At 42.9% G+C, this 23713-nt stretch overlaps 1 protein-coding gene across 1 annotated transcript; it reads right to left on the bottom strand.

The window, feature by feature from the left end:
* Positions 1–1670: 1670 nt before the first annotated feature.
* On the bottom strand, positions 1671–23345 carry CASC3 (CASC3 exon junction complex subunit). Its single transcript, XM_068977210.1, has 14 exons — positions 23115–23345; positions 22718–22745; positions 22192–22229; positions 9781–9939; positions 9534–9685; positions 8812–8988; positions 7944–8629; positions 6586–6650; positions 5784–5898; positions 5461–5559; positions 4990–5204; positions 4244–4366; positions 3994–4057; positions 1671–3341 (listed from the first exon to the last, which is right to left on the bottom strand). The coding sequence occupies exons 1-13, from the start codon at positions 23343–23345 to the stop codon at positions 4034–4036; spliced, it is 2112 nt and encodes a 703-aa protein (XP_068833311.1). The 3' UTR covers positions 1671–3341; positions 3994–4033.
* Positions 23346–23713: the final 368 nt, after the last annotated feature.

The following is a 23713-nucleotide window of genomic DNA, read 5'->3' as shown; positions in this document are numbered from 1 at the left end:
GAGAATTACTGCCCTAGAGGGACAACCCAACCTAAGTGGGCTACTGATGCTGGGAGACAACTTTGGAATTCTAAGTCCTTTGCTGTTCTGAGTCTCCCATAAGGCCCACGTGCTGACCTCATGGGGAAGATGGTTGTCAAGGCATCTACACTCTATGATGGAAGAAACAGGGAAAGAGGGCGGTGTGATTAACACCTGTGAGGAGAATGGGGCCAAAAAGTTTAAGCACCCCGTCCATGGACTTCTGGAAGGGGACAGAGCAGGACTACCTAAGGCTGATCTGTCTGCCCCTAACAGTTGCCTTCTTTCTGCCCACTGAGAGGCAGGCTGGGAGGGCAGAGAACCTGGGGGCTTTGCTGAGCTTGAGTTTCTTCTTGCTGAGCTGGTTACCAGGGCAACAGAGAGAGCAATGGGATCTAACTGCAGGACTGGAGAATCAAGAGGCAGGGGTGAGGGGGAAGTATCTAAACATGCTTATTCCTCCTGCCAGCGACCCACCTCCAAGGCTGGCTGGCGTTCTTTGTATGACCCCACGAGATCAGGCCCATAGTTACCCATCACTCTGCAGGGGAGAAGGGAAGTTAACTGACATGACTCAAAGAGAAATCTGGGGTGAGGGTCAGAAGAGTAAATGGTTCTCTGGCTGTGGCAGCAGCAGCAAGGGGCATAGGAGGGAGTCCCAACTGTCATCTGAAGATATACCACAAAGATCTGTGGGACTCAAGGACAGCTGCTGCCAGCTCCACACTGAACTCAATTGCTGCCCCACACCAGGGACAGCCTTTGTAGTAAACTTCCACACCACCCAGGATCTGGAGGAGGAAGCAAGTCAACTCAAAGCTAGCTACCCAGTGGCCTAGCTAACTGGCAGCATAAGCTAGAGCTGGTCTTTCGATCTTTTTCCTTTAGCCAGACTTTGAATATATGCAACTATTAATTATTCTATACATAAATTTTAATTTCTTACAAAATTCTGTATTCCATATTGCTAGGTCACTTCACTCTTCATTTTATGCCACATTTCCATCAAGATTTCCCCAAATCACAATCTGCCGGATTGTGTGTTGTTCTAAGTTGTGTCCAGCTCAGCGGTGCCATGGACTGTAGCCCGCCAGACTCCTCTGTCTGTGACATTTCTAAAGCAATACTACTGGAGTGTCCCCTCTTCTTTAATTGCACTAAGACTGATACGAGCCTCTCAGACTGTAGTCCTTGATGTTTCATGCCAGTGCAAATTTCCTTAAGAGGACAGCTACTTCACACTTCCCCCTTATCCAGGACCTGGTACAGTTATATTGACATGTGGGGCACCACCCTGGGAAACTTGCCTGCCAAACACAAAGGCAGGCAGGCATGAGGGATACAAGATGTCATGTGGGCACACAGCATCTATTCATTTTTCTGGCCCCTGCACTTCCAGTCTAAAGGACTGCATATTCCTGGTGTCTATGCGGCAATGTGGTTAAGAAAGTTAATCGATGGGGAGTCACTTATGGCCCCACAGGGGCTTCTCACCTCTTTGGGTTTCCATTTCTCAAGCGTTAGCTGGCCAGAGTTGTGACTGTGACTCTATGGAGTCAGGGAGTCCTCTTCCCTCCCTCCCAGATCAAGACTCATGCAAAACACTGGCAAAGGATCTAAGTTTACATGTCTAAATTTTATTATCTTCAAGTCACAATGCCAATCACATATGTGCGCTCTTCAAAACAGTTACAAACAACAATACACATGGAGAAATTCTTGCAACAAAACACAGTGGACCAACAGAGACAACTGTCACAGTGTCTTAAGGTCTGGGAATTTGGGCATGCGGCCCACTGGCTTGAGGAGACGTCTTCGGGTTTAAGGCAAAGGGAACAGCCTACAAAAGGCACAACCATGCGCTACCCTTGGAAGAATCTCTTAGTTATTTCCTCCTTGGGGGTTCCAGCTTGAGTGCCTCTCTCCCCTCCTACCCCACACCTGTGACTCAAAGTGGTTAAGCCAACTGCTGAAGAGAAGGGACAGAATTAGTGACATTACTTGAGGAGAGACACAGCTGCCACCTTCTCCCTCAGGTTCTGTAAGACAGGGACAGTGGCCAAGTGACCCCTGGCAGATCCAAGTGCCGTAGTAACAGGAATCTCTTCTGCAGAGGCAGCAGGGGAGTGGTTCAGTGCCATAGATAGGGAGGAAAGGAGGGAGGAGCCCTTGCCCTGAAAAGTGACTGCTTTTAGGCCCAGGTGTGGTATCCTGTTTGCCAAGGACAGGAGTAAAACTGTCCTTGGGAAAATAAGGTAGTAATACCAGAACACTTATAGCAGGAAAGACGAGGAGAAGGGCAATTGCAATGGACAGGGACGACTGCTGGCTAGGTAATATTTACCTCTAGAGATGCATTGGTCCATAGCAACTGGAAAAGGGTGTGGTAGAAAGGATGGAAAAAAGAGCAGAGCCCTCTAACTCCGCTCACCTCAAAGACTGAGCCCTGAGGACTGTGAATACACACCCCAAAGGTGCAAAGGCTCTCACTCTACCCTCCCTTTCTCACTAAATCTTCTGGTTTGCCATCTCTCCCCACTGTTGACATTCTGCCTTCAGTAGAGAACTAAAGATTATCAGAGTACAGAGACTGATGGAGGCTCAAAATTCTAAAAACCCAAGTCAAGAAAAAGGGCTCCTACCACAGTGAGATTTTCTCCACAATGGGACATTCTGTGCAGACAGCAATGCTTCCACAGTATTAGAAAACTTAACAAACTCCAAGTACACAATAAAAAATGCCAAGAAAAAAATGAAAGGTCAGCTCTTTGTAGACTTGGTGGGGGCAGACTGGCTGGTAAGTTCTCAATTATCTGGGATGTAGGGAAAAGCCAAAAGGGAACCTAGAGGAGCTAGTAAACCAAAGAATGAACTTGTTTAATTTAAAGGCAGAGAGTGAAAAAGAGGGGCAGGAGATGGGGTAAGGTGATGGACTAAAAGAATATTAATTTAAGAACAACAAGCCAGGCTTTAAAAATGGACATCTTAAAAAACAAAACAAAACAGGACAGAGCTTGGAGCGGAAGACACGAATTTCCCAGGAGAAAGTGAAGAAGAGCAAAAGACGTGGGCTCCTAGACTCAGAAGCCTGTGCTGTCTGGATCTCTGCTCCTCTGAGCACAGTCGACACAAATGCAAATTGAGAATGGGAGGAAGTCCACTTGTTTCTCGTTTATCCAAAAGAGCCTATCCTCAGAGGAAGGCAGGAGTCCCCTTCATTCAGTTGCTCGCTGGTAGGAGCCACCTTGGATCTTCAACGCTCTCCTGGAGCAGACAGCCAGTTGTTTTCTCTTCTCTCCTAGGTTTTCATTTCTGCTGTCCTGACAGGAGTGAGAAAAAGGGAAGAGCCACCAAAATGTTACTGGACCTTTCAGGCATTTACAAGCTATTTTCAAAAAGCCACATTTCTAAATAGTGTACACTAAAGAAATATCCCTAAAACAACACAACAACAAAACCTCCTGGTTTCTGTCCTCCACAGCCTTTGTTTTTTAAAGAGTGGTTTTAAAAATCTATTTATTATTATCATTTTTAAAAATCTTTTGGCCGTGCTGCATGGCATATGGGATCTTAGTTTTCCGACCAGGGACCGGACCCATACCCTCTGGACTGGCAGCTTGAAGTCTTAACCACTGGACCACCAGGGAAGTTCCTCCTCCACAACCTTTAGAACTGGCTATGCTATAACACCTCAAATTCAGATTTCCCCTTTCCTTTAATAAAGAATGCCCTCTTGCAGTTTTTCCTTCCATCTTCCCAAATAAAATGCTGCCACACTGACAATGGTTTCCACTCAACCCTACTTAATGCATTCATAAAACAAAGAAATTGGCAAATTTTGGGACTCCTCTAAGCCTCCCCCTGAGATATCCCATGATTACAACTTGGAGCATTAATTAGGTGATTGTTGAGCAAGTAAGCATGAATATTAGTTTTAAGAACATTCCGAGTCACAATAAGTTTTACACTTACTTTTATTTGATATTAGATTTAAAATATTCAGAAATTCCTATTAGCTGGAACCCCTGCTTACAACCTGAAATCATAAAGTTGGAATTTGTTATTAGGTCATTATTTTTTAAAAAAGGAGAAAGAAAAAAGACCATTTTCCATAGAAACACAACAAGAAAAGGAAGGAAATCTGAAGAAAAGGAAAGCCCACTGATGTCAGATGTGCCCTAACATCCTTTATTCAGAGCTCCCTTCCTAGAAGCTTGCATACCTCAGGCGGTGGGGGCTTGATGGTGACTGGCTGGGGAGTCCTCCGGGGTGGGGAGGGCTTTGGCTGCACCTGCTGCTGGGCGGGGTTATAGTAGGTCACTCCTCCATATACCTGCGATGGGGCCTGGGAGCCCAATAAGCAAGGAAAAGAAAAAGGAATTAATTCATCCAAACTATGCTAAACAGGAAATATTATTCAGGCACAAAAATAAGAGTATAGGGGAATTTTTTATAATTTATAAGGGGAATCTGTAAGAGTATAGGGGAATTTCTAAGCTGCCCCCCTTTAAAATAATTATTCTTTTCTGCCTTAGTATGTCCTAATATAGTTCCTACTTCTTCAAAGTACTGCCCAGCTTTCTCTAGTCCCTACCATCAGCTGACAAACAGAAGACACTGAGTTCAGTGATAACACTCCAGATACCAGATGGTGTTAACCTGTTGGGAGTTAAACAGCACAGGGAAGGGTAGGGCTGGTAGGTAGGATATGGCTTTATTATGCAGTTAAATAAACTGCAGACATGCCCACCTAAGACATACTAAAACAACTGAATGAAACACTACTTAAAAAATGGAAGAGAATGCACATATGATAGGCATCACCTCAGTAGCATTTCCAGCTCCTACCATCACATGCAAATCAGTGGCACCGAAATGCTCTCTAGAATTCCTTGAGTATTCCCTCATCCTATATTCTTGTCTGATTTAAAGGATGTACACTTAGGAAAATCTCATCAGCCATCTCACCTGTGTGTTAGGATACAGATGAGGAGGTGGTGGGGGAGGCAATGCCCCTGGAGCATAAGGGTAACTGGGGTTACCAAAGTTCATGACGCCTGGAGCCGAAAAGTAAGTAGGAGCAAGCAACTGCTGAGGTGGTGGCTGCCCTGGAGACATGGATACTGGTGGGGGATAGAGGCCTGGATTGGGCAGAGGCGCCGGTGTCTGGTGGGGATGTAAACCTGGACAAGGAGAAGAAACAACAATTGAAACAAAAGGTAACACCTTTTCCATGGGATGGCCTGGCTGGACTGTTCAGCACAAACAGGCTCAGATTTTAAGTCCTCAGGATGGACCTAAGAGGAGTTTGTTGTCCATGTAGCGAAAGTGGCCAGCCTCATAAGCAAGCAGCATAGAGCTGAGAAAGTTGGGGTTTGTGATGCCCCCAACAAACATCCTTACGTACTGGAAGCATACAAGCAGAGGTGCAAAGCTTACCTGGGTGGGGAAGATGCATTTCTGGCTGTACAATCATGCCCTGAGGAGGCAGTGGGGCAGGGCTGTCACCATGGGTATAGATTGGTCCCTGGAACTGCACTGTAAGATATCACATTGGGACTCTCATAAATCCTCTCTTTCCATCAAATGGACAAGTTTCCTTGTCCCCCAAGCCCCTGATAAGATGTTCTCAATTTTCCATATGAAGAAAACAGCAATCAGAGTAACCACCATGAAAGGTCACAAGGGAAGTTCAGAAGGCTGGTCTTTTAGTTCACTTCATCCTACCAAGAAAGATATCCCAGCTATAAAAATAAACTCACATGGATCATAGTAATGTCCTTCCATGATGCTGATATGCACAGGAGGGGCAGGGGGCTCCGGCACAGGTCTTTGCCGTTGTGATGAATAGCGTTTGGCTCGCCCACCCTGGACACCCTGAAAGAAAGAAAGAGGTCTGAGCAAGAAGAGTTCCAAAAGGCTGACTCTCTCCTAACGTCCCATAGATACTGCAAAACATTTACTGGGTACATGGCTGTATTAAAGAAGTATTTGCAGGACTTCTCTGGTGGCACAGTTGATAAGAATCCGCTTGCTAATGCAGGGGACATGGGTTTGATCCCTGGTCTGGGAAGATTTCACATGCGTCAGAGCAACTAAGCCCATGTGCCACCACAGAAGTCCTTGCGCTCCAGAGCCTGGGAACTACAATTACTGAAGCCTGTGTGCCCTAGAGCCAGGAAGTCACAACTACTCAGCCCATGTCCCACAATTACTAAAGCCCATGCGCCTAGGGCCTGTGCTCTGAAACAAGAGAAGCCACCACAGTGAGAAGACTGTGCACTGCAAGTAGACAGCAGCCCCCACTCTCCACAACTAGAGAAAACCCACTAAACCAACGAAGACCCAGCGCAACCAAATACATACAGCAGTGTGTACATGCCAAAAAAAAATTTACAAAATGAACTGAAAAACTGATGAAAAACATTAAGCTCTAAACCCAAACCTAAACCATACATTTCCAGAGACCCTAAAAGGGAAACATGGGAAAACTAACTTGGCTTAAACAGTGACCAACTGTGACATGCAACCCTCTACTACGTGCGCCCCTTTCCTCCTCTGTACCATTTCTTCCATCCGGTTGAACTGAGGTGGAGGTCCTGCTCCCATGTGTATGTGGTTGGGCATACCTGTAATACACCAAAAAAGTCACTGCTGCAGAGCAGATAGATGTGAACAGAACTAAAGATACATCAAGAAAATGACAGGGTGAAGAATCCAACATGGAGAATGGCTCTCATCTTTTAAACTAACAAAATCCCTTGTAAACTATCTCTGCTTCCTGTCAACACCAGCATTTGGAAATTTTCCCCCACTGCCTGCCACCTTAACATAGCAGTAAGGCCTTTGAACATGAAAAAAAAAATTACTTCAGTAATGCAACTCAGAAAATGCAAGTTCAAAATTTTCCCATCAAATATTTACCATACAGAATCCCTGGGAGGTTATAATTAGCATATAATATTATCAAACATATTGGAAAATCTCAACTCTAATGTTTCTGAGCAACAACTAGGCAGAGAAGGATGTTCTAAATCTACCTCTGATTATTTCTGGCACAGAGGTCTAGGCTAAAAGTATGGGAAGAGATTCCCCTCTGGTTGAAGATGACTCAGGACAAAAAAGGAATGTTCTAGAGACTGTCTTCCAATAGTAATAAGGCACTGGCAAGATAGAGTGTACTTCTCTATCCAAAGATCAACTCCAGGTCCAGTTTAGGCTAGGCTACCCTAGTTTTTGGTATTCCAAAATTAAGCACACCAGAGAAGGATGCTAAAACTGCCAGTCCAAGTGAGGTTTTCCAATTTAAGTTTGAATTAGATTTCAGAAACAATGGAAAAGATCCTCTGATCTATCTGACTGGAGGAAGAAAAAAAAAAAGGATGGGTCAAAGGGATGGTAGGTAGTTCCTAGTCATGAGCACTATGCTGTCCCAACATGGTATCCACTAGCCACATATGGTTACTTAAATTTCAATTAATTAAAAATGAAAAGTTCAGTTTTTCAGTCACTCTGGCCACATTACAAGTATTCAAAAGCATCATCATTACAGAAAGTTCTACTGGGCAGCCTGGCTCTAGAAGACTAAAACATTTAACCATTAGCTAAAATAATAAAGAACACTGCCTTCTTCCACTTTTTCTACAGAGAGTAGTAAAGGATTCTGCACTCAAAGCTCAATAGTGGTGACTGATCAGTTGATAGTAAACACTAAGCAAAGTAGTGGGCTAGTCTTATGTAACAGATAAAGCTGCTCTGAGCTCTTTGGATGAATATACCTATGGATCCATTTGCTTCTTGCAATTAATGAAAATGAAGATATTGCCAGATACCACATCTCTGAGAGACATTAGTTCCATGTTCCATGCCCCTATCCAATGATGCACAGGGATGAAAGCTAGTCATTAACCCTAGGTACCTACCCCGAAGCTCCCGTGACTGCAGGAAGGCAGGCTGCCCTGGACTCCAGTTCTGTTCTGTTATATTTAGTTGTGCCACATCTTGTTCAAGACCCCCTGTAGTAGAATCCACTGGAGCCTCCCAGTTTCCAGTCTTAGCAGGTGTAGGAGGTGTAGCTTCTGGAACTGGAGGTGCTGGGGTCAGCCCTTCGGGTGGAGGGGGCACCTCCTCTGCAACCTTGCCTGCATCTCCAGCTTTGATTCTGGTTCTTCTTGCCCGCGAATAGGATTTCTTTTCAACAGGCCTGTCAGGAGCTGGTGGTGCAGTATCAGGAGCAGGATTTGGTATCTCAGGGGCTACCTCTTCCTTCTCAGGACTGCCAAGCACTTGAGCATCTGCTTCTGGAGATGGATCCCTTACAGGAGTCTGCTCCAAGTGCCGAGACCGGTAACTAGTCTCGTGTTTAACAGTCTCACCAGACCGGCCAGCATGCTGTCCACCAGCTTCTGCAGGCCTAAAACCAGTACGACCTTCCTTGAAGCCTCCAGATCGAGAGTAATTCCTGGGAGCCGACATGCGGCCAGTACCTGCAGCATTCCTGTTGATAAATGTCCTGGGTGGTAGGGTGCCCCCAGGACCCTGGTGGCGATGAGACTTACTTGGCCGCTCACCAATCCAGTTTGGATCTCTTTGTGGAGGACTCCCAAACCTGAACAAAGGGAACAGAGAAATAATAAAAGGGGCCACTAGATATATAAACTGTGGGTCAGGCAGACTTCCCATATTCCTCACCCATTCAATTACGGGCCGGAATGGCATTTTTTAAAGCAGAGGTTTTTTTTTTTTTTTTCCTTGCAAATATCAATAATATAGGCTCCAAAATGTCCTCACCTAGGTTTCCGGATTCTTCGGGGTTTGATATCATCAGGATTGTGAGCTGAGCGGATGTCATAGCCATAAAGAGCAATGAGCTCCTGTCGGGACTTTGGAGCCTGTTCATCTTCCCGAAACTTGTCATGCTCCCAGCGACCCTCATCCTTCCACAGCTTTCGCTGACGTCCCTTGGGTCTGGTTGGAACCAGGGAAAAGTGTCTTAAGTTGGCAGACTCTGCCAAGTAAAGATGTTCATGAAATAAACAGGGTTGGCAGAGAAACATTAGGAACTCAGGTAATCTCTCCATCTTCCCAGACAGGTTATACACAACAGGCCTTCCAAAAGCAAGGGTGAATCACAGCACCGCAGGGCCTGCTGGGCATCAATGTAACAGGTATAAAAATAAGGAAAGCCTTTACTTCAAACTTCTCAGCACTCTGGAAACATCTCTCTACTGTAAGGCCACCTATGCAAGTATTTAGAGGCCTTGAGCCTCAGATTAATGAAGGCAGTGGACATAGAAGTCTGGATCCCAGCTCCTCCACCAAAAGTTACTAAATATCCTAAGTCTTACTTTCCTCATCTGTACAAAGGGGATAATCATAATACTTACCTTAAAATGTTGTGAACAGTAAATAAGATAATACAGGTAAAGCACTTAGTAAAGTGCCTGGCATGTAGTAAGCATGGAATACATATAATACTAACACATTACAGAGCAGCAGCAAGGGGCTGTTACCTGACTTCTTCCTCCTGAGTCTGCCCTCGAAGATCATGCTCAAAAAAGAGCCCTTTCCGGGGTATGTACGCTGGGTTCTTCCGATCTTCATCATCATCCAAATGTTTAGGGCCCTTTTTACCGACTTTGTTCTCCACAGGCTCTGTGCTTTCCTGTCGGACAGATAAAGAGCTCTTTACTCACTCCAAACTTAAAAGCCCCTATTCCAGAACTCGAATGGAAATGGAGGCCTTTGGTGGGTACTAACCTGTCCATCCCCACTTTGCCTCTCTCCAGTCACAGTGCCTTTGGTATCAGGCTTTTCTTCTCCCTTCTCATCTTTTGCTGAAGAATTAGCAGCATCATTGGCTTCTGATTTCAGCTCCACTTTGGAGTTTTCCTCTTCACTGTACTCCCCGTCATCGCCCTGAAAAAAGTTTCCTGGTACTTCCTTGGTGGTCCCATGGATAAGACTCTGTGCTCCCAATGCAGGGATCCCAGGTTCAACCCTTGGGTCAGGGAACTAGATCCCACATATTGGCAACTAAAGAGTTTGCACGCCCAGCTAAAGATCCCACATGCCGCAACTAAGACCTGGTGCAATTAAATAAATAATTTCCCTTTAAGTTTCCCTGTTAGCTACAGAGATAAGATTCAACTAGTGCATTTAAAAATTTTCCATTCTTTAGGAAAACATTTTCTAACAAATTTTATTATAATGCAAAAATTAAAAGCAAACACTTCAATATTTTTACTAAAATTTCTACTGAATAGAAGCATCGTTTAAAAAAATTAAAACCACATTAAAAAAACCTATACAGGGAATTCTCCAGCAGTCCAGTGGTTAGGACTCTACACCTTCACTGTCAAGGGCCCAGGTTCAACTCCTGGTAGAAGAACGAAGATCCATCCACAAGCTCCATGGCTCAGCCAAAACACACATACATAAATATATGTGTGTGCATATACATACACGGCTTCCCAGGTGGCTCAGTGATAAAGAATCTGCCAACGCAAGAAACGTGGGTTTAATCTCTGGGACAGGAAGATTCCCTAGAGAAGGAAATGGCAACCCACTCCAGTATTCTTGCCTGGGAAATCCCACGGTTGGAGGTGGGCTACAGTCCATGGGGTCACAAGAGAGCTGGAAACAACTTAGCGACTAAACAATATATATATGCACACATAAACAAGCTTATATAGATCTCTGTTAGGTTTTCCAGTAAGATATGCATGGAACTGTCAGGAGCAGCAGCCTCTTTCACTAAGCTTATTGTGATAATCATTCCACGATGTAAGTCAAACGATTATGCTGTTGTTACACCTTAAACTTATACAGTACAATTTTACCTCAAACTAAATGGCAAAAAAACCCAACAAAACAAATAGCTGCAGCCTCTGGGGAAGAAGCCCAGGGCCTATGGATCAGAGGCTTTTAGGTGTCTAAAGCATACAGAAGAAGCTTTCTTTTTGATAATTTCTCTCTCAATGAATTGTCTCTTAAACATGCAGTGCCTAATAACTACACTCTAACTCAAGCTGTTAATTCTCTCATCTCAAAATGTCTTACAGCAGAGATTCCCAACCTTTTAGATTACATGAATCCCCTTTTAGGACCTAAAATTTTCATAGAATCCCATGAGAAATAGCACAGTATAGTACCCATGAACTGAGAAAACACATAATGACAAACAACTGCTATATGTTCAATAATACTTTAAAATACATTAATATTTTTAATTAATTTATATATATTAAAAAATAGTAGTATATAACATAGATGTTGATTTGGTCTATAGATAATGGAAACAGAGTTAGTGAATTTGCAATCCCTTATCATAACTCCATACTTTCCCATGGCATTATTACTTTCAAGTTGGGAAATAGTAGCTTACATTTCTTTTAGGTCTATGATATGAACACTAAATTTTCTGCAACAGGAGAGCTCTTTGGCCAATAACTCTGTCTAGAATGATATAATTATAAAATTTTGACTTGTAAAACTTTAGAACTTGTATAACCACTGCATCTTAGGAAAAAAAAAAAAATTAACGCCCAAGTGCTCCCTTCCCTTTCCTTCTCCTGGCATAGCAAGATTGAATAATCCAATCAATTACACTTCAATTTTTTAAAAACTGAAAAATCCTACTTGTGACGTAGAAAATCTATCCATACAAAGAAGGGTCCTGAGGCCATCCTTTAAATTGAGGCAACTAGAAAGGGTTAGGCAAGAGAGGTGTGGCTTGTTTCAGGTAAGGAAAAAAAGAAGCTAAGATTCATGCTAAGGGGGCTGGCTTCAGACTAAAAGTTACTCTCTCATATCCCGGTCCTTCCAAGATTTGGACCTAGTGAGGCAGAGCTAAAGGCTAAGGAAGTAGGTCTAGAGACCTGCTGCTGCTGCTAAGTTGCTTCAGTCGTGTCCGACTCTGCAGGACCCCACAGATGGAAGCCCACCAGGCTCCCTGTCCCTGGGATTCTCCAGGCAAGAACACTGAAGTGGGTTGCCATTAAGGACGCAAAGAAATGGGTTCAAAGGAAGGTGGTCTAGTCCCCACTGCTGGGCTAAAAAGTCAGGGTGCCCAAACACCTCTGCCCCCAGCAGACATGTGCACTGTTCTCTTATTCTTCTACTGGATCTGACACTCGATCTGTAACAGACCAACTCCAGGCCCAGGATGGCCTAGGAATCTGATCAAAGATACTGAGATTCCTGATGAAACAAGAAGCTCTCAAGCCCTAAGTTTCTGACCTTTTTTCCAACAGGACCTAGACTGCCAGACTGGCCCAGATAAGCCAATTAATTACCCTTCCCCTTTATTCCCTGTCCAGCCTAAGTATTTTGGCCTCTGAGTGTTTTGAGTTAGGATTCCCAGAAAGATGATACTGTTATGAAGCTCACAGACCACACCCACACTATAAGAACCAAGCCCTTATTTACAGCTTTTTAACAACCAAGTACTCCAGATTCTTCCCATTTTTCCTCAATCACAAGAAATTTTCTCTCCTCTTGAGCTGGGAATGGGTGGGTGGTAATCATTCAGTTCTTTCCTTGGTCCTAGATTTCTTGCAGCATGTGTTGCAAGAATCTTGCTTGGTGTGTATGTGACCTTAATTCACTACTTCTCCCCCCTTCAACCCCAAACCTTCCCCCCTCCCAACAAACACACATTGACTGAATTCAAACATCTGAAAAGAGTATCAGCATAATTAATGAGAGAACTTTGTTTCATGCTGTATCCCTTCTTAGTCTATAGCGGAATGTCAAATGAGGCAACTCTTTTATTCCAAAGGAGAAAGTAATTTTGTTTCCAGGGCAGTACAGAAGATACAAATAGCATAGTGCTGAGAAGACTCCAAATAAGCATCAAAATCTGGTGTAACTGATGTGTTACCCTAGGGTCAAGCTTCTTTGGCTACAGAAGTGGAAGTGTTAGTGACTCATTTCCAACTCTTTGCCACTCAATGGACTGCCAGGCTCCTCTGTCCATGGAATTCTCCAGGCAAGAATACTGGAGTGGGCTGCCACGCCATTCTCCAGGGGATCTTCCCAGTCAAGGGATTGAACTGCAGGCAGATTCTTTAGCATCTTTGCCTACGGGCTGACATCAAAACCATTTTCCCTACTGCTGCCTTTCCCATTTAGTGAACACCCTCCCAACTCTAAAGCCTAACCCTCCACTTAAGCAACTGCTTCCCTGGCAGAATTCTCACGCAGATGTTTTAACTCATTTTTCCATTCCCCACATATTTCAGAGTAAAAGGGGAATCTATCTTTCTCATTCTCAATGTCTCTTCCAGATCTCTGTAGCCTTTTATTTTTTATTGAAGTATAGTCGAATTATAATAATTTTAATTATTGCTGCATAGCAAAGCAGCATAGTTATATATATATAGTATATACATGGAATATAACTATATATACACTTTTATACATATATATATATATATATATATAGGGGTGTGTGTTTGTATGTTACGTGTGTGCATATGTACACACACACAGATTTTTTTTGGCCTTGCCACATGGCATGTGGGAACTTAGTTCCCCAAACAGGGATCAAAACTGCACCCCATGCATTACAGGCACAAAGTCTTAACTACTGGGTCAGAGAAGTCCCTATCCGTTCTTTCTCACAGTCTTCTCCATTGCAGTCTATCGCAGGGTACTGGATACAGTTCCTTATGCTGCGCAGTGGGACTCTGTTGCTTATCCGTTCTATATATACCAGTTTCCATTTGCTAATCCCAACTCCACCTTATTTTAAATTCCTACTTCTCTGAGGCTTCTTTCATCTAGCTATGTCTTACTTCTTGAAAGTTAGGATTACACCATTTTGCTTTTTTTCTTTGATAAAAGACCTATAGTAGTATTTGTTTTCACAAACTGAAAGAAATTTGAAAAAGATTTTTTAAAAAAGGCAAAAGTGAAAACTGCACTCAGTGTTTGCTTTGCAGTGAGCTGTCATACAAGCAGCTCTATACCCTAAGCTGAAGGCGTGGAACCACCAACCACCAAGCTCCGGCCCTGAGGACTACACTCAGCCTCTTAGCATCAAGCTGCCACAGCTTTGAACTGTGTCTGTGAGCATTGGTGCTTTACCTCAATTTATTTTGTGCATCACTTGCCGAGAAGCGTCCTAAGGTAATTGCTTCTTTGCTTTAAGTCATTTCAACTTACAAAAGGTTTCACAGGGACACTCTATAAGTTCAACAGGAAAACCTCCACCTTTGTCTTTGCCTGGGTCTACCCTGTCACTCATCTGAAAATTATGGAAATAAGCTCACACTTTTCATCTCCACTTCAGTCATCCACTTTCATGTACACGTCAGATCAGTCTTACCTGGAACTGCTATACATTTTAAGTAAATCTGATCTACTTTAAAAAATCTTAAATTTAAATACCCCAGGTTTTCATCAGCACTGCCACATAAAAAAGAATGAAGTTACATTCCTACCTCACTCCTCATACAAAGATTAACTCAAAATGGATCAAAGACCTAAAACTAAGAGCTAAAGCTATAAAACTCTTAAAAGAAAACAAGCCTTTGGATTTGGCACAGATTCAGCAAAAGCTTCTTTGACATGCATGACACCAACAGACACAGGCAACTAAAGAAAAAACAAATATACTAGACTTCATCAAAACTGAAAACTTAACACCATTAAGGAAATAAAGACAACCCAAAGAATGGAAAAAACACACTTGCAAATCATACAGATGATAGAAATAAATCTAGAACATGTAAAGAACTCTTACAACTCAATGATTAAAAAAAAAAAAAAACAACAAAGTGGGACTTCCCTGGTGGTCTAGTGGTTAAGAATCCACCTGTCAATGTAGAGGACACAGGTTCGATCCCTGGTCCAGGCAGATTCCACATGCCACAGGGCAACTAAGCCCGTGCACCACAACTACTCAGCCCTACTAAGCCTGTGCTCTAAAGCCCGTGAGCAAACAACTACTGAGGCCTGTGCACCCTAGTGCCCATGCTCTGCAGTGAGAAACCACCACAATGAGAAGTCTGTGCCACTGCAACTGAAGAGCAGCCCCTGCTTGCGGCAACAACGAAGACCCAGCACAGCCAAAAATAAATAAATAAAAAATTTAAAAATGGACAAGGTATCTGAATAGCCACTTCTCCTAGGAAGATACACAAATGGCCAACAAGCACAAGACAAAATGCTTAACATCAGGTAAATACATATCAAGATACCATTTTACACCTATTAGGATGACCAGAATTAAAAAATCAAGACAATAATAAGTGCCATTGAGTATGTGGAGAAACTGTAATCCCCATACATTGCTGCTGAGAATGTAAAATGGTGCAGCTGCTTTGGAAAACAGTCTGACAACTCCTCAAACAATGGAACAGTTACCATATGACTTAGCAACTCTATTCCTAGGTACATACCCAAGAGAAACGAAAACACACATCCACACAAAAACCTGAACATAGATATTTTTAGCAGTATTATTCATAAAAAAATAGAAACTCAAATATCCGTCAGTGGATGAATGGATAAATAAAATATAGTATACCCATACAATGGAATATTGTGTGTGCTTAGTCACTCAGTCATGTCTGACTCTGTGACCCCATGGACTGCAGCCCGCCAGGTTTCTTTGTCCATAGGATTCTCCAGAATCTCCAGGTGGATTCTTTACTGTCTGAGCCAGGGAAATCCCACAATGGAATATTATTCAGTCATAAAAAGGAATGAAGTACTGATACATGCTACAATTTGGGTGAAAACTTCGGAAATAATATGTTAAGTGAAAGAAGCCAGTCATATGTTATCATATATGATTCTGTTCATAAAGAAGGCCAGAATAAGGAAATCTCTAGACACAGAAGGGAAGTATGTGGTTGTTAAGGGCTGAAGGGAATGAGAACGGAGGAGCTGTGGGGGGTGAGTGACAGTTAAAGGGTACAAAATTTCTTTTTGAAGTAATGAAAATATTTTGAAACTGACTATGGCAATGGTTGTACATACTTGTATATACTAAAAACTACAGAACTAGACATTTTAAACTGGTAAGTTGAATGGCACATAAATTATATCTCAATAAAGCTGTTTCCCCCCAAATCCTGCCTGTTATTCCTGTCCGTCCCCAGTTATTCCTTTATTCTTCCCTCTCATTTTTTTTTTTTCCTTCCCTCTCATTTCTTAAGACATCCGCTTCATTGACATTCCCACCTTTTCTCTGCCTATCAGTCCTCTCCCACATTCGCCTTCTTCTCTCTCTAGACTCTGTGGCCCGATCATTCCAGCCCTATCGGTAGCTCCCTCCAATCCCCTATTCCCATGTGCTCAGGACTGGATCAACCAAACTGTCTGCTTTTCCTAAGCTTACAACTAGACTACTGATCATCACTAAGGGGGATTAAAAAAAAAATCCTACAACTTTATATATCAGTGCCACCTCCCGGCTCAACTATTTAAACTTCCTTTATCTCAAAATTCCTATTCTGTCCCTTCATCAACAACCATTCTTTTATGTTTTTCCTCCTATTATATTTCACAAGGAAAACAAAACAAAGGGAACACCAGCTTCCTTCCCATACACCTTTCCTTCCCACCTCTCTATAATTACAGCGGAAGACAGTTTTCTCATCTGGTTCCTACTTCTTCTCATATACTCAATCAAGGACATCACACACTTAGTACCTATCCTCTCCCTTTGCTTTCCCTTCTTAATCGTTTCTTCAACCTTTAGGCATACTTGATTCTCCAACTCAAAAAATAACACCAAACCCTCTCTTGACCTTAGAGCCTTCTTTCCAGCTGCCATCTCTCTAGCCTCCCTTTCACAGTCTAATTTCTTTAAAAATGTTTCCTCAGAGGATTCTGGAAAAAATGGCAGCAGCATAGTTTTTGATCTCTTCAAATCTCCACATCAAATGGGGGCTTCTGACAGCAAAATCAAAACCCTCTGGACAATATTTACAGCAAAACTAGGTTACAAGGTATCCCCCAGACCCCAAAATACAAGCACATGAGCAAAGCAACGACTGCCACAAGACCTGCATCAGATTGGTGTCAGGGCTGGAAAAGCAGAGAGCGGTAAATGGACCTGCAAACAGGAGAACCTTGAACTAGTCAACAGGCAGTCAACAGAAAGTAAAACCAAAAACAACAGTTGAAACCAGAAGGGGTTTTGCTGTCTCTAATAGAATGTGAGTTTACGGATCTTGCAGTAAGAAGGTCCGAAAGGGCTGGAGCAATCCAAGCCTTATGAAATCTTAAAATCAACCTGGCTGCCAGGGGTTCCCTTGAGGACAGAGTACCACACTGAAGATAAAAATTGTTGAGAAGAGAATCAGTTCAGCAGAAGAGGGACAAAAGGAATGAAGGAAGGAAGAAGGTCCAAAGCAAATTAGAGAAGGGAACAAAACCAGGAAATCTCAGAAAGCCATATATATATATATGTATGTGTGTGTGTTTTAACACTAGGGGAAAACATCTGAGGAGGGAGTTCTATGAAGTTAGAAAAAGCTACTTTGAGCCATACTTCCTTTGAAAAGATCAGGAAGACTACATAAAAATCAACAAAAGAAAAATACAGAGATCAAATCCCACAGAAACTTACTAAAAGAAAAAAAAAAAAGTAGAATAGCACTGGTGGCTCTGATGGTAAAGCATCTGTCTACAATGCGAGAGACCCAGGTTCGATCCCTGGGTCAGGAAGATCCCCTAGAGAAGGAAATGGGCACCCACTCCAATACTATTGCCTGGAAAATCCCATGGACAGAGGAGCTTGGTAGGCTACAGTCCATGGGGTCGCAAAGAGTCGGACACAACTGAGCAACTTCACTAGTGACCAGTGACTAGCACTCCTACAATGAAAGCATGCCAGAAAGACATATGCATATCATACCAAAACTGCAACTTCTATTTCAAAATGAGCAAAAAAAGACATTAAAAATATTATATATGGCATGAAAGAACATCAACCAGAATTTTAAAAATCCAGAAATGAACTCAAGAAGATATTAGAAATTTTAAAAATCATTTAAAATATAAAGTCTAGAACTAGAAGGAACACAAACAAGAGTGAATAAACACAGTAATCAAAAGAAAACAGAGATACTACAAAGGATTAAAGAGAAAGGGTCGTTTATTGAAGACAGGAAAAGAGTATTTGGTTGTATTTGGATGGAAGTTCCATGCCATACTGTACAGAGCCTCTCATACCTATGAATACTGAACCAGAATGACCGAGTCCAAGACAAAGTATAATATGACTATCGGACCTTAAAGGAAAATATACTGGGAATATCCAGACAAAAATAGCAAGTGACTTATAAGGGAAAGAAAATTAGGTGATCAGCCAGTTCTGTGCAAGATAAAAGCTTTGGGTCATATTGCTATTTTCCATGGCTACCATGGAAAGACAATTTGCAAGAAATACAATGGATACAGATAGCATGGTGAGTTGCACAATGAGTGAGTGGCCATCAAAATCTTTTTAAAAGATACACTATTAAAAAAAGGATGAAAAACTAACCTGTCAGACTAAGAGACAGATCAAAATTTAAGAAACAGGCAAAACTAAGCATAGCATCTAGGTATATACAGTTAGTAACTAAGAAGAAATGCAATCAAGTAACAGATAACTACGTAAGGCAAAATATCAAGTCAAACTCTTTAATCTAGATCAGTGCTGTCCAACAAAACTCGCTGGAATGAGGGAAATGTTTTTACCTATGCACATGAAGAGCTGAACTTTTTTATTAACTCGAATAGCCACATATGGCTGGTGACTATCCTACTTGACACAACAGAACTACACTCCTCTCTTAAATTTTAGGCAACACATACCAGATATTGCCTCATCAAAGCTGCACATGTTCCTCAATCTCAAAACATCCAAAACTTAACCCAACACTGTCCTTCCCGGACTCTCTTCCTCCTGTGGTCCCTTTCTTAGTGACCAACACCATTCTCCAACCTGGGCATTACTTGGACTCCTTTTTCTTTTTTTTTGATATTACAAATGTATTGAACTTCAACATTATTAGCACAATCTTTTTTCTTAAGGTAACAACACTTTTTTTCCCCTTATAATTACTAGTTTTTACAACAGGAGCTGTATCTCACATGTAATGAAATTGTATTATGATACTTTACTTATGAAAAAAGGTTTCTCCAAATGATAAATGCTCAAATGTAAAGGGTAAAGTAGAATTGCAGTGTTAACACAGGAATGTGTGTCAAAAAAACAAAATTAATTTAAATAAGTCATTCTAAATGTTAACATTAGAAGAACTGGGTGAAAAGCCTATGGAACATCTATATTCTCTTTGTGATTTTTTTTTGTAAATGCAGAATTACTCCAAAATAAAGTGTATTTAGAAGAAAAGTCCTTGCAGTTCTATTTCATTTACTAATCCAAGGAAAGTTTATTGAGGGCCTATCACAGATACTCTTCTAAGCTCCCAGGATAGAACAGTGACAAAGACAGTCTCAGCCCTCCAGGAGCTTGCATTCTGCTCAGAGCTGAAGGAAATGGATATTAAAATCTGAAGGTTGGATTGCAGACAGGTCATGTGAGGCAGAAGTAAGTCTTGGGACAAAACAACAGAGGACACTCACGAGCAAGAGTCAAAACATTCAGCATTATTCTAGGGCTTTGGATGAAGCTAGAGAAACCCAGATCACCAAGCTCCCTCACCATGCTGTCGCTGTTCTTGTCAGTAAACTTTCTGGCTCTATCACAGGCATCTGGCCAGGTCCAAGCCCTCACCTGGATCAACATCTCCCATCAAGAGATGTCAAACAGTGCTGGGCATCTAAAGCTTATAGGAACCAAAAAGGCAGTCTTTCCAGTTTCAGCAGAATTCTCTTTTCTGACTCCTTAATTTAGGCTCCACATTCAATCAATCAAGAAATTCTGTTATTAATAATAATACCTAAATATCTCTCAAATCTATGTCTTGGGGTGCCACTGCCATCGTCCCTTCTTTAGGGCACTATCACGCTCCTTGGACTACTCTCTTAACAGCTCTGTCTTCAGTCTTCCCTCATCCTCAGATCCTCCTCCAGTTAAGCCTCCAATAGCCAGCCTTTCTTTCTTTGCTGTTACAGTAACATCCAAACTCATTATATTCATAATGGTAAACTGCTACAAAGTCACAATCACCAAACCTCACTGAATACTCCACATTGCCTGGCAGCCTTTCCGATGTTTCCATTCTTTAATGACTACTGCAAACATTACTCACTCCCAAACCTCTCATCCTCCTTTAATTGTTTGTGGGTAACTTTACAACTGACTTCACAGAAAGTCAGTCAACCACCAGTCACCACGTTTTGCCATCCCACAGCCTAAACAGCTGCCAGTGCTGCCCACTTCTGTTGCCACTGCCGCCACATTTTCTGCTTTCCTAGTCTTCCACAGTAGCTTTCTTAACTAGTTTTTCTGCCTCTAATCTTGCTCCCTTCAGATAATTCTCTCCACTGCACACAAAACAATTGTTAAAGATAATAATTCTAAAATATTACTGTGAATCAACCTGGGATGTTGTTAACACATAAATATCTGAGTCTGCCCTCCTGCAGGAGTCTGTTTCAATAGGGTTTTCTTTCATGTAGACGTTCCTTGGATCTGACAAACACTGCTTTAAAATTTAAGTCTAATCCATACTCCATATCATACTCTTCTTTAAAACCCTGTTTTACTTTCTTAGAATAAAATCCAAATACTTTTTCAACCAGGCTTATAAAGTGCTTTAAGATTTAGACTGAGATTCATCCTCACCACCAGTTATACTAAATCTTCCATGTCCTGCAACTCACTATCCTCCAATCCCACCCCTTCTGGACGTTCTTCTCGGACTGTTTCCTCTGCTAAGAAAATTCTAGCTAGCTAACTCCTACTCATCATTCAGGTCTCTATTTGAAGAGTCGCTCCTGTAAATACTTTCAAACACCCTATACTCAGTTAGCTGCCCCTGCCATGTGCTCCCAAAGCACCCTATGCGTCCCATATCATGGCATTTAACAAAAGGTTATTGTAATTACTTAACTGTCTGTATTTTCCCTCTCTGATCTGGAATGTAAATTCCATGAGGGCAGAACCATGTATCTTTTATTCCAGGGCCTAGCACAGCTCCTGGCACTGAGAAGGCATTTAATAAAGAGAAAGAAGAAGTAATCCCTGCATGATCTGACCCCTACTCTATAATTTGCCTTTATTTCTGGTATCCATCCTGTCCCAACGATGTTCCAACCACACCAAACTACTTCTAAGTTTCCAGATAGTCAATCTTCCCTCCTATCTCTGAGCTTTTGCAGCTGTTGTTCCCTCTGCCTAGAACATGATTTGCCTGGCTAACTCCAATTTATTCTTCTCTGACTGCCTAATATGGAATCAGTACCCAGTCATTAACACCTTATTTAACCCAACCGCCAGCAGTTGTCACCAAGTCCTGTGATTTCCTCAATGTTTGTCTGACTTCCTTACTAAGCTGTAAGATTCCGAAACATAGGAACTTTGTTACAGTGTTCACTTTTGCATCTCCAAGGCTTAATGGTAATCCTAGTATGTAGTAACAGTTCTACAAAATTTACAGAATGAACCTTTGAATCCACAATCCAATTCTTTCTGTATAAACCAGAGCTCTATTCAACAGTTCCAGGAAACAAGTAGTCATTCTGATAACATCTCTAGTTTATCCAATCAAAGCAAACTAAGTTCACAAACATTTGGCTTAGGGAAACTTTCTGCTAAAGACAGAAAACCTCATCCATAAACTGAGAAATGTTTCTGACACAAACCACTCAGAATCCTACCCTTCTGAGGTCTTCAGATATACTCAAAAAAATACCCAACTGGCTGGTTTCACCACCTAGGCATCATAAAACGGAGTGTGAAACATCCTGTGAAGGGCCAAAGAATGTTCTCATTCTCATATTTAGCATCTTATTTTCTTTAGATAGGGTGAAAGGTCAGCTATCAACAGTGTAACACATGTGGCCTGAAGAGGTTTAAACAAAGCTTCCCTCTCTATAACTGAACAACACTTTTTATAATAGTTTTTCAGAAGCATAAATGAAGAATGCACAAGTGGAGTAACAAACAGGTCAGATGCTTTCAAACCACAGGTGGGTACAATTTTTAAAACACATTTTCCAACCTACATCATAGGAAAAAGAATCTATCACACTCACTTCTGAATCTTCTGCACTTTCATAATCCGAGAGAACAGCTGAAAGAAAACAGAAACATATAAAGAAAAAAAAATGCAACAGAAATTTTATAATTACATCTTCCAGTGCTTGTTGTGGGTCAAGCTAAAACTCTCATTTAATTCTGACATCAACCTATGAGGTTAAACTTATAGTCCCCATATACAGATGGAAAACAGGTTCAAAGAGTGACTTTGACTTTCCCAAGATCATACAGCTAAAACTTATGCTCTTGAACGTTAAACTACAAAGAGCCCCTTTGTGGCACCCTCCCCAAAACCCTTAACAGTCTGCTGCTGCTTCTGCTAAGTCGCTTCAGTCGTGTCCGACTCCGTGCGACCCCATGGACAGCAGCCCACCAGGCTCCTCCGTCCCTGGGATTCTCCAGGCAAGAATACTGGAGTGGGCTGCCATTTCCTTCTCCACTAAACAGTCTGAGAGGATGTCAACTGCTGCAGACAGGTGACCTGAGTTTGGGGGCAAAGATCTCTATCATGATGCTACTCACCATCGCCCTCGATGCCATCTTCACTCTCCTGAAGGAAAGAAGACATGGGTTAGTTCTATGATTTCCAGGGGGTGGAGAAACGAAGAATGAACACAAAATGGTTGAAAAGGAAGACGAGGGAAGGTATATCTTTAACAGGCAAGATCTGAGGGAGGTCCCATCTATCCACCTCCAGTTCCAATTTCTGAATAAATATCCGCTTTCCGTCCGCAGCAGCTCCGCCTGTCCCCCAACAAACCCTCAATCCCTTCTCTTCCCTTGGAGCTCCGGATGCAAACCGCACCGGGATCGCTCTCCTCTTCTCCAACACACTACGCCTCAGCATCTACAGTCAACTCCCAGCCTCCCATCACCACCTACACCCCGCCCCCGGTCCACCCCGCCCGCGCGCACTCACACACTCCGACTCCTCAGCGCTCTTAGCGCCCCCGCTCTCCACTCGCCGCAGATGAAGGGCCCCAGCTCGGCCTCCGCGCTGGGAAGGCAGAGAGCCGCTGCCGCCGCCTTCAACGCTACCGCTGCAGCTCCCGCCGCCCCGCGCCGGGGAACCGCCGCTGTCTGAGCCGGAGGCACCAGATTCTTCGTCCTCGGTGTCCTGCGAAGCGCGCTGCCGCCGCCGGTCCGCCATCTTACGGAGAACGGCCGCCGCTGGCCAGATCCTGACGTACCGCGCCCGTCGCAGGGGCTGCCGGGAGGCTTGAGAGCTGGTCCCAGCATGCTTCACTTGCGGCGCTGGTCGCCCCGTTTTTCGGGGGGAGGGGCTAGGGGCGGAGCTGGCACGCTGCGGCACGTTTGCGGGTGCGCGGAATTGCGTAATTGGTGACATGAGGGGGCGTGGTGAGGCCCCTGACTTCCCCGCGGTTGGGCCCCTGGCGAGGAGAGTTGCTCTTGGGCGGGCAGTCGGCTTCGGTCCTTGCCCGGCCATCTTGGGCTTGAGTGGATAGCGTTGACCTGTCACAGCTTCACTGCGGCATTAGAGTTGTTTTATGATTTTCT

Source organism: Capricornis sumatraensis, chromosome 8 (assembly GCF_032405125.1).
Source record: "Capricornis sumatraensis isolate serow.1 chromosome 8, serow.2, whole genome shotgun sequence".
Classification (NCBI taxonomy): Eukaryota; Metazoa; Chordata; class Mammalia; order Artiodactyla; family Bovidae; genus Capricornis; species Capricornis sumatraensis.
This window is presented reverse-complemented; position numbering and strand designations above follow the sequence as displayed.

Coding starts and splice junctions, on each gene's coding strand:
- CASC3 (XM_068977210.1), bottom strand. CDS start 23,345: ATGGCGGACCGGCGGCGGCAGCGCGCTTCGCAGGACACCGAGGACGAA. Junction 9,686..9,780: donor GGCAAAGTGGGGATGGACAG/GTTAGTACCCAC, acceptor TCTGTCCGACAG/GAAAGCACAGAGCCTGTGGA. Junction 5,899..6,585: donor TCAACCGGATGGAAGAAATG/GTACAGAGGAGG, acceptor TCTTTCTTTCAG/GGTGTCCAGGGTGGGCGAGC.